Source organism: Palaemon carinicauda, chromosome 8, assembly GCF_036898095.1.
Source record: "Palaemon carinicauda isolate YSFRI2023 chromosome 8, ASM3689809v2, whole genome shotgun sequence".
NCBI lineage: Eukaryota > Metazoa > Arthropoda > Malacostraca > Decapoda > Palaemonidae > Palaemon > Palaemon carinicauda.
Window position 1 is genome coordinate 159,011,852 of NC_090732.1, and position 17,894 is coordinate 159,029,745.

Below are 17,894 nucleotides of genomic sequence, written 5' to 3' on the forward strand. Positions count from 1 at the left end.
AAGTTTGAATTCCGAGGTAACTCAGTAGTTGAGAACAATTCCTTTTCTGCAGTTTTTGTGTATTCAGTGACAGGAGGCCTCCACTCCATGACTCAAGGCTGAACTAAAGATAGGCCAGGAACTGGACCATTGGACCTAGTCCCTGGGGGGACTAAATCCACTAGAGGTGGGATTTTCAGGCAACAGTTCGTTGTCATAATCGGGTGGCAAAAAGCCAAGAGCGTCACAATCAGGATCAATGGACACTGCTGAGTAAGAAACAGCACTTTCTAAACTAGCCTGTCTTGAAAAGTCAGGACTGGAACTCTTGGAGCCAGCAGAAAGTGGCTCAAACAACTGAATGCTAGAAACTTCCTAGAATCCCCAACTCGCTGGAGGATGAATAGCACTTTCCTCTTGAAAAGAGGAGGCTAAGAAATGGAGTGTTGGAAACTGGGTCACAGGAGAGTGAACTACCAATTCAAGAGTTAAAATTGGGGTTTCACACATTTCAGTGGAGTTGTTTTCCCACAGTTGGAAGACCACATGATCTCAAACCGATTCAGGCTTCAATACAGGAATCTCATAAAAATTTTCTAGGCAATATAACCAAGGATCCGGTGCTCTTTTCCTCTCATAAGTCATAGCTGGCTTGAGGATGGACTTGGGCTGGGCAATAGTTCTCGTAGGACGGTATTTTTTCCTTTGTTGTTGGGCCAAAAGGTATGACGGAACTATTGCAGCCACACCATACGAGTTACCATCACTACGGACAAGCAAGATACTTAACAGAGGTGTCCTGCTTGTCCGTTCAACTTTTGGCCGGAAATTTATTGTGATGGCGATATATCCCCTGGTCTATCAAAGAAAGCTACAGCGATCCCTGGCATCCTAGGACTGAAAGATGGAGAAGCCATAGTTTTAATCAAGGGTTCATCTGAAGGAACTGCCAAGATCAGGAAGGGTGATCTCTTGGGGAAGGTGTTCAAGGGTGACCTCTTGGGGAAGGTGTTCAAGGGTGATCTCTTGGGGAAGGTGTTCACCATGGCAATGGTGGAAGCTCCTCTATCCTGCCTGGTAGCACAGGCGTTCGACCTGACACCTGAACCAAGTGTATCGGAGGAGATAGACAATCTGTCTATCTCCGACGAACTAGACTCTTCTCAGAAGGACCAGTTCTGTCAGATGCCTCAACGTCCTTTTCCAGTCATCAGTACTGGTAACGATGTGCGAGAGTGCTCCAACACACTAATACGCATCCACCTGTATGACGAGATGCCCATTTATAAGAGGATTAAGCGATTTGAAAAACCTGTTACTGACGCCATCAAAGAACAGTGCGAGGAGTTGCATGAACTGGGTTATTGAACCCAGCATCTCTCCTTGGTCTTCATCCATTGTTCCAGTTCAAAAAAAGGAGCACAGCTTACAGTTGTGTATACTACAGGAGACTGAATAAGGTGACAGTCTCTGATAAATTCCTGATGGCAAACATGGCCGATTCTGTATTTGGGCTACAAGGAGTCAAATATTTTACAACCCTTGACCTGGTTTCTCGATACTACCAGTTACTGTTGGAAGAGGTAAATTCACCCAAGGAAAATTCCATCACGATAAATTCCACCACGGAAAATTCCACCATCTTAGAGGCAAGAAAATTAGATTTATATACAATTGATATGAAAGGTTAAATAATGAATAAATTTTTCTCACATTTTATCAAAAAAGAAAAAAATGGCAATAGTATTATAAACAGTATTTAGAAAAAAAAATATTCCAAGAACATTTATTTCAAATTGCAAGCGATAGCCCTTAGAAAATCTAAACAATTTTCATGCTCATAATTTTCAACTAAATTTTTCAATCGTTCATCAATAAGTTGATAAGTCTTCTTTTTGGATTTCAAGTCTCCAAGTCGAATATGTGCCATTTTTGTCTGGCATAATCCTTCCTCTTTTTTAAGGGAATTACACAGTTTCCGAAAATTGGGATCGGTTGATGTTATTGAGGATTGCAATGCTTTGTGAAATCCTTCGACTGCACTACAGTATTTGATCTTGGTAAATCATTTAGAACTCGTTCACGTACATTCTAAAGTTCACCTGGAAACTGTGGGGTTTCTTTTCTTTGATGATGATGACCCCATCCCCTCACTGTTCCAATTTATTTTGTCTCAAAATAAACTATGAATTCGGTAGGAATGTCTTCATCATTAGATAAAAAACCATTGACAACGTCCTCAATGGTCTAAAATGCTAAAGCCCAAAAGCACTTTATCTTAACCTGGAAACTGTCATCTGTTTTGTACCTAAGACTTTCACCAAGTGCACAGATCTTTCGCCAAATAGATTGCCCAAGATGAAAAACACAGCCAGCTACTTCAGAATGTGGAAAATTGGAAACAAAGGAAAAAACTAAATTACTGTCTGGGTCGATAATACCACTATCAGAGGACAAAAACAAAGAACCATTTTCCAAGTATATCACTGTAGAAGGAATTTCAAATCCTGAGCTAAAAGTTGGAAGGACTAGAATTCCTGAAGAATGTTGCCTCCAGTTACGTATGTTACGTGCAAGTCCAAAACAGTTTGCAACTATGACTGCTTCTTCATCAAGATTTAGAACACCTTTAGCTATCACTTCACGAGTAGACACACTGCCTGTTCTCATCACCTCGCTCTTCATTAAAGAAACTGCCTTTTGAGTATAAACGATTGCTCGGTGATTATGGGATCCAGTTGAAAGAATGACTTCTGGTTCAGTACAGTTAAAAGTTGTATGTATTCTGGCCTGGCAACCTTTATAAACGTGTTCACAACGCCAGTATGGTTTAGTTTTTATACTATTATTTGCATGATATTCATAAATATAATTTTCTTCATCACAGCATTTGTTTATTTTTTTCGGATGAAATAAAGGTTGCCATGTTGAGGGCTTCCAAAGTTTAACTATATAAGAAAATTTAGTAGATGCTCAAAGTAAATTTTCTTGAAGTGCTTTAAAATGAACTACTAATTGACAATTTGAAAGAAACGAAAAGGAGAAACAATTGGTATTTAAACAAATTACTAAACAATTTAGTTTAAAAATCGTAAACAAGAAGATGCGTAGTTTAAAAGTTTTCAATAAGAAGTGGAAATACATTCGTGGTGTGTGTGTGTGATTGTGTGTATTTGAGATGGTATGTGTGTGTGCGTATAACCTATCATTGAAGCTTAGTTGTTGCACACAACTAAGTCACGGTGATATTCCAATGTTCTCCGTGGTGGAACTTAGCATGGTGGAATTTACCGCGGTGGATTTTTCCTTGGTGGAATTTACCGGTCACCGCTTTCTCTGTCGCCTTTGGACACTAGCAGTTCAGACGCTTATCAATTGGACTGAAGAATGCACCTGCAGTGATCCAGAGAGAAATGCAGAGTATTCTACAAGAGTTCCCGAAAACCAAGGTGATTGTCTCTATTGATGACATCTTCATCTTTGCAGCTTCTTTTGAGAAACACCTGAAACTGGAAGAACGAGTTTTGGCTACTCTCCAGAAGCACAGGCTTAAGATAAAACTCTGGAAGTGTTGTTGGGTTCAACACGAGGTTATCGTGGTCATCTGGTTGAATGTCCTGGTATGTGAAAGCAAAGAGGATTCCTGTGACTGGTAAACTTTCAACACATTTATCCCCATATGCTCACAGATAGGCAAAACGTTATCTGCGTAGACTGGAGGATGAAAATCACAAAGAACCAGGAAACTTTTATGGACTGTACTTGTGAGTGCTTGAAGGAACTGATCAAAGGAACTGATCAAGAACATTATGTTGATGTACCCTGACTACTCCACTGATGCTAAACCCATGGTGTTTTTTGTTGAAACTTCAGGTGAGTGTACTGGTGCTTGTCTGTGCCAGAAGTACTTGGAGCATCCAGGGGAGCGTCAGGTGACAGCGTATGATTCAATGACCTTCCTTGGCTGCAAGAACCATCACTCTACCATTGAGAGTGATTTGGCTGTTCTGCGATGGGAAGTGAAAAACTTCAGGGCCTTCCTCTATGGTCAGTTCTTTATAATTCATTCTGATCACCATCCCCTGATGTATCTTCATGATATGAAGAGTATGGACAGTGGTCTAGCACAGCATTGGACGACCTGTCTGAATTTAACTTTGTCATGAACAACTGTCCCGGTGATCCGAATGCTGAAGCAGACTGTTTATCCCACTAGCCAGCATTAACAGACTGTCTGCTTGCTACTGAACCTACAACTCTCAAGTTGCCTACGGGATTGGCCTCGTATATGGAGGTTTTTGGTGGTCCAGATTCTCTCACAGAATCTTTGGAGCTAGTTGTGAACTTCTGGAAGGAAAGGGCATGAGTTGCACTTGACCCTCACCTGAAGGGAGATGAACTCTGGGATGCCTTAGTTCAGCAGTTTCTGAAAAACTATCAGAAACAGGATCAAGGCAATGCACTTTCCCTGTGCAGTCTTAGGTCTGGAGTTGCTCTCGTCAGCGTCGAAGCTATTGAACCTGGAAATCTGGCTCCACTGAGGTCACACTTATCCTGTAGTCTATCATGATCCATTCGTGATTGAGCCTCAGTACGTGCATCTTCAGTGTCTGTCTGGAGTGCATTTTAACCCTTTGATCGAGTTCCGTAATTACGTCCCTCCAACCAACGTGATTCTGGGCCATAAAACAGAGGTGAAATCTCGTGTGCCTGACGCTGAGGGCTTGGTCACTGATGATCAGAAATCACCAGAGGATTATCCTGTAATACGTTATGTAACTGTAAAGGCACCTTGTTGGTCCAGTTGTAAGCATGTATCTCAACACTCAACAGATCTAGTAAAGTTACACGAAACCTTATTTTGTGCCTTTGTTGATACAGTGGGACCCAGGTTTGCCTCGTCAATGAGTCTGTACTGAGCCAACTTGGCATAGAGTACCAGGTACTGTCAGAAGAACGATTAGAGGGGTTGACCGGTACCTGCACCACCATTCTAGGCTACGTCGAGCTAGAGCTAAAATTTCCTTACGGGAGGAGAATACCATTATTTAACTTTGCGGTGGCAACTGTCAAATACATTAACTTTTGTGTTTTCCTTGGTAGGAATCTACTTAATGCAGCCTACTTGACCTTGGATTGACCATGAAAACAGTTGGTGTATGAGCCCATTGCAGTCATTCAATTGTCTTTAGAGGTACTACCCAATCTCCACAGTATAACGTAATGGTTTGTAGAGTGGGCCCTTTAAGGATTGCAAGATGCAAACCAGGTTCCAAGGAGGAAGTCTCATCTTCGACTGGGGTCAAGTGATCTCATAACTCTGTATGAGGAGAGAAAGCTCCAATGAAGAGGAAAGGTGTACTTCTTTTGGTCTAAAGGCTAGGCTTAAGGCTGAGCAATAGCCTTTCACTGCCAAGACTGAGGAGTTTTTTCTCCCGAAGGTATACAAGAAATTCCGCTATTGTTGGAATAGTGGCATCGAGGAGAGAGATACCCCTACCATGACACAAACAATAAAAGACAGTCCACTTCGCCTGGTAAACCGAGGCTGAATATCTCCTTAAGTATCCAGACATCCTTCTTGCAACTTGCTGCAAAAAGCCTCTCTGTAAGAGGAGATGATGGATAGTTTCCAGGAATGAAGCCGTAGAGACGGGACTGCCTTATAGAAGATGTTTACGTGTGATTGTTTGAGTAGATCTTGTCATGGAGGGAGTTCTTTTGGAAGATCTACTAAAAGTTGTAGAAGGTCTGAGAACCATTCTGCACTGTGCCACAGCGGTGCTACAAGTGTCATCAGTACAGTAGGTTGTTGTATGCTCTGGTGTTGTTGAGCACCTTTCTCATCAGACAACTGGGAAAAGGCGTACACGTCCATGTCATCCCACTGTTGGTGGAATACATCTTGCCACAGACCTTGAGGATCTGGGACTCAAGAGCAGTATTGTGGGAGCTTGAAGTTCACGGACACCGAGAACAGGTTTACAGTCGGGGAACTCCACAAAGTCAGGACTTTGTTGGCTATCAAAGGACTCACAAACCACTTGGAGCCCACTATCTGAGTCGCTCTGCTCAGGTTGTCTGCGAGCACATTCCTCTTGCCCAGAATGAGGCAAACTGATAGGAACACAGAATGTTCATCAGTTCATCTTAGCATCTCTGCTGCTAGATGGCATAAGGGCTGCAAAAAAAAAATACCACCTTGTTTACGTAAGTCACTACCGTAGTGTTGTCGCTCATCAGTACCACAGAGTGACCCTCCAGAAACTGTTGGAACTCCTGGAGAGCTAGAAAGGCTGCTCTCATCTCTAGGAGATTTATATGCTGGTACCTTTCAGACTCGGACCAGAACTCTGAGACTGAGTTGCAGCAAATGGGCCCTCATTCTTCCTTTGATGCATATGTGAAGAGCATAAAGTCCGGAGGAGGGACGAGAAGGTCTAGTCCTTTGCGGAGGTTCTCCTGTGCCACCCACCGCTGAAGATCCATCACTTGATCTTGTCCCATAGGAACTAAAGTGTCTGGGGAGCTGGTGTGCTGGTTCTAATCGGATTTCAGCCACCATTGGAAAGATCCTATCCTGAGGCGGCCGTTGGGAACAAGACAAATCTGGGTTGTTAGGTGGCCTAGGAGGCACAACCACTGTTGGGGTGGAAGATCTTCCTGTCTTAGGATGGGACTTGCCACTTCCCTCAGCCTGTGTACTCTGTCGTCTGAAGTAAAGACTTTTTGGAGGTTAGTGTTTATAATCATACCCAAGTAAACTAGTCTCTGAGAAGGTAGCAGTGATGACTTCTTGAAATCTATCATAATCCCCAGATCGTGACAAAACTCCCGTGCCCTGTCTCGGTGTTGAAGAATGGTCATCAACGAAGTCTGCTGAGTCAGCCAAGTGTTAAAGTATCTTAAGTAACGAATGCTGTTCTTGTGAGCCCAGGATGACACTAGGGCGAACACCCTCGTGAAGACCTAAGGTGCTGTTGAGAGGCTGAAACACAGGACCTCGAACTGGTCATGCCTGTTCCCAAGTATGAATCAGAGATACTTCTTTGAAGAGGGATGGATTGGGATCTGGAAGTATGCGTCTTGGAATTCCAGCGTATACATGAAGTCCTTTGGCTTTACTGCCTGGATGACCGTGTCTGAAGTCTCCATCCCGAACAGTGTTTGTAGAACGAACTTGTCCAGAGATGAGAGGTCGATGACTGGTCTCAAGACTCCAGACGCCTTTTTCACAAAAGAGAGTCAACTGTAGAAGCCTGGAGATCTGTCGAGGACCACTTGGAGAGCACACTTCTGCAACATGGTCTGGACTATGGCACAGAGGGCCAGCTTCTTTACGGATCCCTTCGTAGAGGAGCTCGATGGAATTGGATCCAAGTCAGTGGAAGGAGACCGTATGAACAAAACGCGATACCCTATGCTGATCACTGTGATCGTCCAAAGATCTGCTCCCTGGAGCTGCCACCTCTGCCAGATGCGTTGCAGGATTGCCCTAACTAGCGAGTGCGACCACTTCGACAGTCACCCCCTTCTACTTCTTCCCCTGAAGGATTTGGGACCCTTCTGGTCTCTAGCCTGAAAGTCATCTTGACACCTTATTGGAAGGTCCTGATGACCTGGATGTTGAGATATTTGCCAGTTGGGGCTGATTCCTGGAAGGTTGAAGAGCCCTCCCATACGGCCTAGAAGTCATGGCCGTATGGAGAGAATCCTTGGAGGATTTTCTCCACCTATCAGCTACCTCTCTACTTCCTCAGGGTCGAAGAAAGAAGTTCCCTCATGTCTAGTTCCTTACGAGCGTAACCTCAGCTTTAGGCAACTGCCTGTGGAATCTCCCAATCCAAGTATCCCTCCTCTTTAGAATTAGATTTGCCCACAGGTTGACTACCAGCTGGGAAAGGAATTCCACAGTTTGGGTACCCAACAAGAGAAAAGATTCGAAGGACAGCCTTGTAGATTCCTTGCATAAATTCTCGGATCTGACGATGTGGCCCAACGACCCCAGCCATAGGTCAAGCCACAAAGCAGCCTGCATAGAATACTCCACACACTTCTTAATGTTGAGGAGCTCAGTTGCCCAAAGCAAAGCCGTTAATGTAGAAAGTCTCTTTGCGGAAAGACCCCTAGTGAGACACTATTGATGGGTCCAGGGGATGAGCTGGGAGGGGCTTGTTAGGAATCTCATAATAACTTCTTAGTAAAACGAAAGGAAGTGGGAGAACCTTGGACGAATATCATGCCCATAGAGAACTAGAAGTGCCTGCTATCTGTGGGGTAGCTTTCTTTCTGGCTGCTGTCAGTCCATTTGATCAAGGGCAAGACTGCATTGGTCTTAGGGGGCCTCTGGGTGCCAAAAAAGTGTTCCATAACCATTTCCTTGACATCCTGGGGATTGAAACCAGTATCTGACAGCTTGTTGATTGAGCGCATATAAGCAAAGACTTGCAGGAAAGTGATTTCTGACTCTACACTCGTCTTCAGAGCAGAACTTAGGACTTGCTGCTCTAGGGAGGTAGTTATCATCAGTCCAGAAACTCATCTACCTCCAAGCTCTCACCCACAGGAGCCTGGGGATGTCAAAGTCGTTAACAGGGGTGGCCTGAGGATCTCCCTTGTTTTTGAGCTCTTGGGAACCATCTTCAAATCCTTAGGCTCCCTACTAGGGGGAAAGTGCTCCTTCTGAATGGAAGCTGTGGGGTGAGCTTGCAGTTCCACTGGGGCGTGAACCTCAGATGGGGAAGATTCCTCATCTCTTGAGGGTCTGGAGACAGGGTGAAGTTCTAGAGGAACTACTTCCAGAGGTTCTGGCCTGAAGGGTCGAAAGGAGTTCTCCCGGGGTGAGTACATGACCTTACTCGACTGTTGTTGAAGCCAGTCTGTGTGAAGTGGAGTACAACGCAGCATCCTTCTCTTTTGTCTGGTCATCAACCTATTGCCGGAGCAGATCAGAGTAAGAGGAAGTTGACCAAAGTCTTGGACTAAACTATGTTCAATACCATCTTCACATCTAGGTCCAGATGGGGGGGGGGGGGCGCAGGTAAACAGGAGGGATATCAGTAAGAAGAACCGGAGCAGGCTTCCTCCCAGGGTCGTCAGAAGGGCCCGCAGAGGAAGGATAGGATACTGACCTCTTTAGTGGGATCCAGGGGGTAGTCGACTGGATCCCATGCTGATGGGGCTGGGAGGCACGAGACGGTTAAGGACTTCTGCAGGACAGACACTAAGGTGTCATACCAAGGCAAAAGTTCACCTACTGACGTCAGGTCTAGGGTGTCCTTCAGGAGATCTGGAGGAGGGGAACGCCTCTTAGCAGGATGATGTTTCAGAGCTTGGAAAAATTGATGACAATTGTCGAGGCATGAGGTCTTATTTCATGGTCCTTAAAACGATCAGGGGGGATTGGAATACCCTCAAAGTTATTTGGAAGTTTTTTAAACCCTTTTGGGAAGGAGATTGATCTACTGTTAGGAGCTGTTTCAGAGGCTCTTTTCAAAGGATTGAGGTTCGTGACCACGTGACAGTGGGGGTGAAAAGTGTGAAATCAGCAAATTCATGTGGGAAAGGGTGCGATTCAGAAGCAAATGGATGCATTTCACAAGTTTCTGTTGCGCTGAAAGGGCTACGATCACTCGCTAAGCTTCTGGGGGAGTGAAATGCGTCGCGTAGGCAAACGCTTAGCACGGAGACCCCATCCTGCCAATAGAGCAGTGTAGACGATAAGGAGAACGTCAGTTTGGAGATCTTTGTCTGAGAAGAAGCAGCAGTAACAAGTAGGAGATCATGGGGTCAGAGCTCATCGTGTCGGTAGCCCTCAAACTTGCGCCGTCCTCGTGAGTGAGCGCATTTGGCTCTTGAGGAAGAGCGTCTGCCTCATGAAGAGGAGCCTCTTGTTCATGATCATGAGGGTTTTGCTCGTGATCGCAACCTTCTTGCTCATGATCGTGAGCGTCCAGTTCGTGATCGTGGGCCTCCAGTTCGTGATCGTGAGCGTCCAGTTCGTGAATTGTGAGCGTCTAGCTTGTGAATGTGAGCATTTAGAATGTGAGTGTCTAGCTCATGAATGTGAACGTCTTCTAGAAAAAGAGCATCGATATCATGAAGACGTTCGATCTTGTGATCTGTGGCAATCATTGGAGCATTGAGAACAACGTCCTGAGGGGATCGTCAAAACGTCGAGAAGATGAATGAATGTTCTCGTGATCCACAGCAGACGAGCATTTCACACACAGGCTGGAGTGCTGCTTATGGGGAGAGGGATGAGATTGTGGATCATTAGGTGACAACGAGATCTGAGGTTGCGAGAGGACTCGTCATCAGCAAACTGCTATGGCATCAGCTGCAGCAGCAACTACTGGCAAAGGATCTCTCCGTGCCCCATGCTGAAGTAGACGAAGAAAAGCTTCCTTGGAAGAGGGTGCAGACACTCCCATGGACTGCCACACCTGCAGAACATCTGAAAGCGCGAATGGTTCCCTAGCGGCGGAGGCAAAGGTGGTCCTCTAGAAGAAGCCACAATGCCCCGGTACCATGAGGGTGCCATGGAGTTAACTGGTCTGCGCTCCTACTCGATCGGCCCCCGGAGAAGGACAGGTGAAGAGGAGCTTCAGAGAGAGATCTAGGGGTGCAAAAAGAGGAAGTCTGAGGTCTTTTTGTCCCTGAGGAAGACTCTGGGGAAGAGAGACCTCTCTTGAGCTTCCTACGACGGCCAAAATTCTCATACTAGGAAGCAGGCCTCTCCCTACACTCGTCACAGGACGAACCCTACTCACAGTGATGCCACTGTTACGATCTTAAAATCGTTACAGGTTCTTGTTAATAAGCAAAATTAATATAAAAAACAACCAATTAATTATGGGAAATTAATGTAAAAAAAAACTCACGAAAAAACAACAGGTTTATTCACAAACTTATAAAGAAAATCAACGTTACTTCTTCAGTTACTTCAACTGACAAACCAAACCAATCAAACACCAACAGAAAAGGAGAACAATCAGTAAGGTACAAATACTTAAGGAAAAGTTTTCTGCAGCTGTGGAGACTTCAGGCTTGAGAACGTTGCAGAAGGGCGGCTGAAGTTCAGATGAAACTGGCTCGATGACCGGATTCGAAGAAAGGGTGGCATCAATAAGGGACATCAGAGATCTTCTTCCAAGGATTTGATGATACTGTTGAACGAAGGCAGGCTGCAGGCAGTGTTGGCTACTTCTTGTCACAAGCAGGGAGGGCTGGCTGCTTCAATTTGTCTCTTCTTCTTGGCCATAGCATGATCTTTTGGAGATAGGCTTTTGTTGTCTGAAGGGAAGGTAAGAATGTGGCTCTATCAAACTTCTGGTCTTCTTTGTTTCTTATCTTGCTAGGACTTGGATTTTATCTGCTTTGGACATAATTCCTCTCTTGTCTTATGTCCTGTCCTATCTCTCTTGGACAATCTCTTCTTGAAGTTTATATACCCATGTACGGGCGGAGTTAATTACAGTGGGCAGTGGTCATCTCCATAGAAGGCGTTCTTTTTAACAATTCTGCATCTCTATTGACTTCCTAAAAAAAAACACTCACTTCGATTACGTCATGGAAGCTTCTAGAAGAAATTTCTGATGCCATCTGGACCACGTGTTAAATCGTAACAAAAGGGAAGCCCGTGTCCTTCCATGATGACAAATATCCTAAACAAGGATTGGTTTCTCAAAATATGCTGACTCCACTAATTAAGACGATGACACCTTGGTCAAAGCAGGAAAGTTCCCTTATCACGGCAGGCGCTCTGGCCTAGGCTTGGTTTACTTCCAAAATGCTGATGAAAATGAGAGATGACAGGAATGCCCAAACAGGGCCACTGTCGAATCCCGTCTTGCCTCGCTGCTCACACTGGGAATAGATATTTTTGTCTTTTAAACATCTCCTTTTAAAAGTATTATGTCTACCCATGACACGTTTCCCCAAAATAAAACAAAAAACTACTGATTTTACTATATTTCTTTTTAAAAACTCATTCATCTGCAAACTGAGGAACATCTGCACAAAACTCCAACTTAACATCAGGAAGACATTCTTCTTTTGCTTTCCATTCACTCAGCACAAAGCTTCAGCCAAAAAACAAAATACTAATTGAAAAAAAAAAAACTTTTTTTTCTTCTGAAAAACCTCTAGAAAGGCTATCAGCTATAACATTATTCTTTCCTTATAAAAGAATTATCTTCAGATTATAATCTTATAGCTCTAAACTCCAACGCATGAGACGTTCATTCTTATTCTTAAATTTTTCCAAATAAACTAATGGACTGTGATCTGTATACAGTTAAAACAGGACTACTTCGTACACAAATCTCAAATGGCTGCAAGGCTGAAACTAAACTAAACAATTCCTTCTCAATAGTTGAATAATTTTATTGAGCTTTATTTAGTTTCTTTGAATATGCAACTGGGTGCTTTGTTCCATTTACTTCTTGTAACAAGACTCAGCCTATACCAATGTCATTAGCATCGATCGCTAAATTAAATTCCTTGTTAAAATCAGGTAACAATAATACTGGCTCGTGAAGCATTACAACCTTGAATTTATTGAAAGCTTCTACACATTCCTCATCAAATACAAAACTTCGCCCCTTCTTAAAAAGATTAGTTATGGGAGCGCATATTTCTGAAAAATTGGGTACAAATCTACGGAAATAGGAAACCATCCGGAGAAATCTCATGACCTGCTTTTTAGTTGCTGGGGTTGGGAAATTGATGATAGCTTGTGTTCCCACTCTTAGGACAAATCTTACTGAGACCCACTTTATGCCCTAAATAAGTGATATAGGTTTTCCAAAATTTGTATTTCTTTAAATTTAATACAAGGTTTGCTTTTTCAAGGGCTGTCAAGACTTTAGCTAAAATTCATAAATGCTCTTCCCAAGTTTCTGAAAATGTAATAAGATAATCTAATTACATGACACAGTTATCAATACCATTTAAAACTTTATTCATTAATCTTTGGAAAGTACTGGCTGCATTTTTTAACCCAAAAGGCATTACTTTAGGTTCATAACTACCGAACGGTGTTGTGAAAACGGATATTTTCCTAGCTCGTTTGCTTAGAGGTACTTGTCAATAACCTTTGGCCAAATATAGCTTGGTGATGAATTAGGCATTCCCGATCCTATCTAAGCAATCGTCAATCCTGGGAAGTGGAAAATTACTTTTCCCAGTAACACACTTTACTTTTCTGAAATCAATGCACAACATATCTGTTCCATCTTCCTTTTTTACTACAACTATCAGAGAACACCATTCACTCTCACTAGGAACTATCAAATCATTATCTAACATATACTTAATTTCCTTTCATACTGAATTTGTTTTCTGTGGACTCAAACGATACGGACTTTGTCTAATGGGTTTAATGTCCTGTAAGTCAACATCATGTTCTGAAAGATTAGTTAAACCTAATTTAACACTAACAGTTTCTGGATAATTCAGAAAAACATTATATAATTAACTCAGTTTTTCTTCTTCTAAACTAGAGTTAAATAACTTGAAATTATTAAGCACATCAGTTTTTCTCAAAACTAATTTCTCGCTGCGACACAGTTATTACTAGTACTGGGCGTTCCTTGTATTTCTTTAGCAAGTCCATGTGCAGCCACTTAGCTCTATGTCTACCCATATCAATTAAGAAATTCAAATTGCCCCTTTTCCCTAAAATAGGATAAGAACCTTCGAACTTATAAGATAATGAGGGACCTTCTTTCTGAATTAATACTAGGACTTCATCTCCCACGCAGAAATTTCTCTCCTTTGCCTTAAGATCATATCTTTTAGTTTCCCCTTGAATGTTGCTCTCGTTTTCTATTGCTAATTTCCAAGCATTTCTTAAATTCTCATTGTAATTCTCTAAATTCTGAATGTAATCTTCCTTACTTTCTTGAAGCATTAATTCATACTTTAAAACTTCTTAAGGTCCTTTAGCGGTGTGACCGAACAGCAACTCAAAAGGATTAAATCCTGTAATGTCATTAGATGCCAATCGTAAGGCTACCCAGACAAAAGGTAGTTTTCCTTCCCAGTCATGTTCAAAGTTATTACATAATTTTCGTAAGCAACTTTTCAATGTTTGATGGAAACGTTCTATAATCCCTTGCGACTTTGGGTGATACGGTGTGGAAGTTACAAGTTTGATACCTAACTCTTTCATTTTGTCTTTGAAATATTTGGACACAAAATTACTGCCATTATCACTTTGTAAAACGCAAGGCAAACCAAACTTGGAAAAATAGTTCAACAAGCGTTTAACTACAGTTTTTGCATTGCAGCTTCTTACTGGGATTGCTTCTGGATAACGTGTTAGTCTGTCAATGATTGTTAATAGATATTTTTCCCTTCTTTACTTCTAGGCAAAGGCCCAACTATATTGATTACTACATTCTCAAAAGGTTCTCCCACTGATGGAATATTACATAAGGGAGCCCTGGGAATTACTCGATTAGGTTTACCAGCAATTTGACATTCGTGACAGCTTAATACATATCTCTTCACGTCACTTTTCGTCTTAGGCCAAAAGTCAGTCATACTTATACACTTGAAAGTTTTATTTACACCTAAATGTCCTTGATCATCATGTGCTAATTTCAGAATTAATTTGCGAAACTTCCTAAGAATTACTAATTTTTCTATTACTTCCTCTTTGCTAACTGACTTGGGACAAACATAACGACACAAAATTTTGTCTTTTAAATAAGAGGTTTCCTTACAAATATCATCGGGATCATCATCCAACTCACTTTCAAAAATTCGAGACAATATCTCATCCTCTCTCTGCAACCTAATTAGCTCATCTCTGTTCAAAATGTTAGTGCCTAAACCATTGCAGTAACTATTACTTGAATCTACTAAATTGACTACATTTATGTCACTACTTTCGACAGTTACATTATCAACTAGGCTAACACTGTCAACACCGATGGAGTCGGTCTTCTCAGCCCCACGCATGCTAAGATCAACCCCACTGCCACCATCACACACGTTCGAATCCTCAAACAAATTATGACTTTAGTCTATATCTGTATCTAAACCACACCTAGTTACTACCATTTCAGACACTAGAACCTCGCTTAAAATAGGATTCACACATTTGGATGTAGTTAAATCATTACCAACAATAATGTCAACGGCATCAACTGCCAAATAGTCTACAACTGCTAGTTTTAAATCTCTTGACAATCCCTGACGTTTCAAGTTCATTTTCAACAAAGGACAAACAATGCAAGTATTCGGAAACCCACATAACATAACTTTTTCTTTCACACTGATTTTTGCCCTTGCTGGCACACACTTTTTCCTAATAAGGGAAACTGCTGCTCCGGTGTCCCTAAGCAAGACAACTTCTCTCGAATCCCCTCCTTCAAACAAAGAAACTATTATTAACTAGAGACACTAGTTTCTTGACGTTCTTCTCCTCTACTCTACAATTTCTTGCTATATGCCCTTTCTTATTACATCGATAACAAATTATCTCTGACCTACTACCTTCCCATTTGTTCTTACAAAACCTGGCAGTATGACCTGGTTTTCCGCATGTATAACAATAATAATGATAATCATATTTCCCTGTATTACTATTGCTAAAACTATTCTTACTAGAAGGATTATTTTTCTTCTTACAATCACTTAAACTATGAGTAAGACTGTACTCATTTGCCAACCTTGTTGCATCTGTAAAAGATTTTTCACGCCTATCTTCTAAATATAGCTTAATGTCTGGAGATATGTTATCTTTGAAGTTTTCTAACAAAACTAAGTTCTTGAGAATGCCCAAACAGGGCCACAGTCGAATCTCGTCTCGCCTCGCTGCTCACACTGGGAATAGATATTTTGGTCTTTTAAAAAACTCCTTTTAAAAGTATGTCTACCCATGACAGCCACCTGCAGGTCAGGCACAGCAAATGAGAGTCAGTATCTACCAACAACATGAAGGTGCCACAGGAGCGCCCTTCAGGACCAGAGCAAGTACGCATGGGAGTGTCAGAAGTCACACCTGAAAGAGAAAAAGTTATGCGTAAAGCAATAGTCTTTATGGCAAGCCTTGAAAGGAAGACAACAGACACGTCCGATCTCTACCAGCAAAAAGAAAAAAAGTGACGCAGTTCACCGATGAGTGAGTAGACACCCCAGCCATCTCCTACCCACCCCACTATAGAGGTCAGGTAGGGTTGCCACCTCTCATTATAAGTCTTAATGGCTAGCCTTCTAGCTTCAGCGAAAGACAATCCGGATAAATAGCGTAAAGTTTGTTAGTGCAGGAACAATTATTAAATTCTAATAAACAACAACAACCAACCTTCTGATTAACTGCAAGGAAGCGCTCATGAGTATCAGTCGTTCGAAATCTCAAGATATGTTTCGACAAAACCCAACCACGGTAAACAGGATCTCCAAAAAAGGTAACATTGTAGTATTTCTGAAAATAAAGCAATTACATATAATAATACAAATAAAAAATTATATTCGGAGCTTACTGTAAAAAATTTAAATCATTGTTTTAAAAGCAAAGATAAGTTTAAAATACAATTTGACATTAAAAATATCTATAACACTTGAATTCTAGGGGAAACTTAATAAAACACTGTATAATACATAAATCTGGTTATTTCAATAGCTAAAAAACTACCTACTGCTTGCCATACCTTATTGCAAAATTCTACAATAGCAAATCCAACAGCTACATGTAAATTAACTTGAATTAATTAACATTATTTCAATGAATATTAAGTATTTATAATGTTTTCCTTTAGGAAGTTAAAACATCTTAACCATCTCAATAAAAAGTTGAAGTTAATTCTTTTCTTTCCCTATATTTCCAACCTCTTTGTATGTTATGTTATTGGTTATGCAGCAAAACCAGTGGGATGATAGTGTGTCTGGATATTGAAACTGTCAATCTTCATAATCTTTTATTTCACAAGACTGTTACTGGCCTGCAACAGCATGTGTTCCAGAAAAAAAGTCTAGTAACAGCAGTTAAAATGTTCCAATAAAGAGCATATTCAGGAGTCCATTAGTCTGATAACGAGTTGATTTAGTATATAGATCAATGACAAGATATATCTTCTGGTGGGTTTATATCTTTTTTTTTCTCTAAATTTTCTATAAATTATCTAATATTAGATAAAGATCTGCACTAATTTTGTGTTTTATTCAAAGGTAAAGTGTAGACAATCAGATTGTATAAATCGTCCAAAAATAAATATTGGAATGTGAGAAGTTTGTTTCAACTGGGGTTTGTGATTATAGATTAATTGTGATTATAGTTTAAAACAAAGAAAAAATGAAGATGGTAAATCAGGGGGAAAGTGCAGATCAAACTACACTAATGAGCATTGATAGCAATGGAGATGAAGTTATCAAAGAGCAATAAACAAAAGTTGAAAAAAAGATTGATGGATTTAGTTCACATTGCAATTTTTATGGAACAGTTACCCAGAAACATGGAATTAACTATTTCTAGCTCCTCAAATGATGTATTATTAGGAGTTAACAAGATTACTACTGTGCTACTGCAACTACCAGCCCAACCTATAATACGGTATTCTCTAGGCTAACATATTCAAATAAAGAATGTAACAGTGATAATTTACTAATGATTGATCTTATCGGTAAAGTGTGTCAATGCATTACACAATTGAACTCACCTAAAACTTCAATTTCCCAATTTGTCTCAAATTAATCTATTACTAAAATTATAGCAAGCTGGAATTCTGATTCTGAAAGATCACATTTTCCTTTCGTGTCTGAGCCAAGCGGACACATTCAACGCAATAATTAATGATGTACCATTTCATATTATGCCTTTAACACCAGACATCTACTATGCAATTCAGGCAAAAATATTGTGTTTTCCTTTAATGTATCAAACACTCCTTTTAGGATATGACTTT

The 17,894-nt window shown here is 41.3% G+C and overlaps 1 protein-coding gene across 2 annotated transcripts in view; it reads right to left on the reverse strand.

The window, feature by feature from the left end:
* LOC137646055 (myb-like protein X) overlaps positions 1-17,894 on the reverse strand; it is a 318,901-nt gene that overhangs the window by 76,504 nt on the left and 224,503 nt on the right. For both annotated transcript variants that reach the window (XM_068379209.1, XM_068379210.1), the window contains exon 10: positions 16,298-16,417. In XM_068379209.1, coding sequence (XP_068235310.1) covers positions 16,298-16,417 — 120 coding nt within the window. The remainder of the gene's footprint in view (positions 1-16,297; positions 16,418-17,894) is intronic.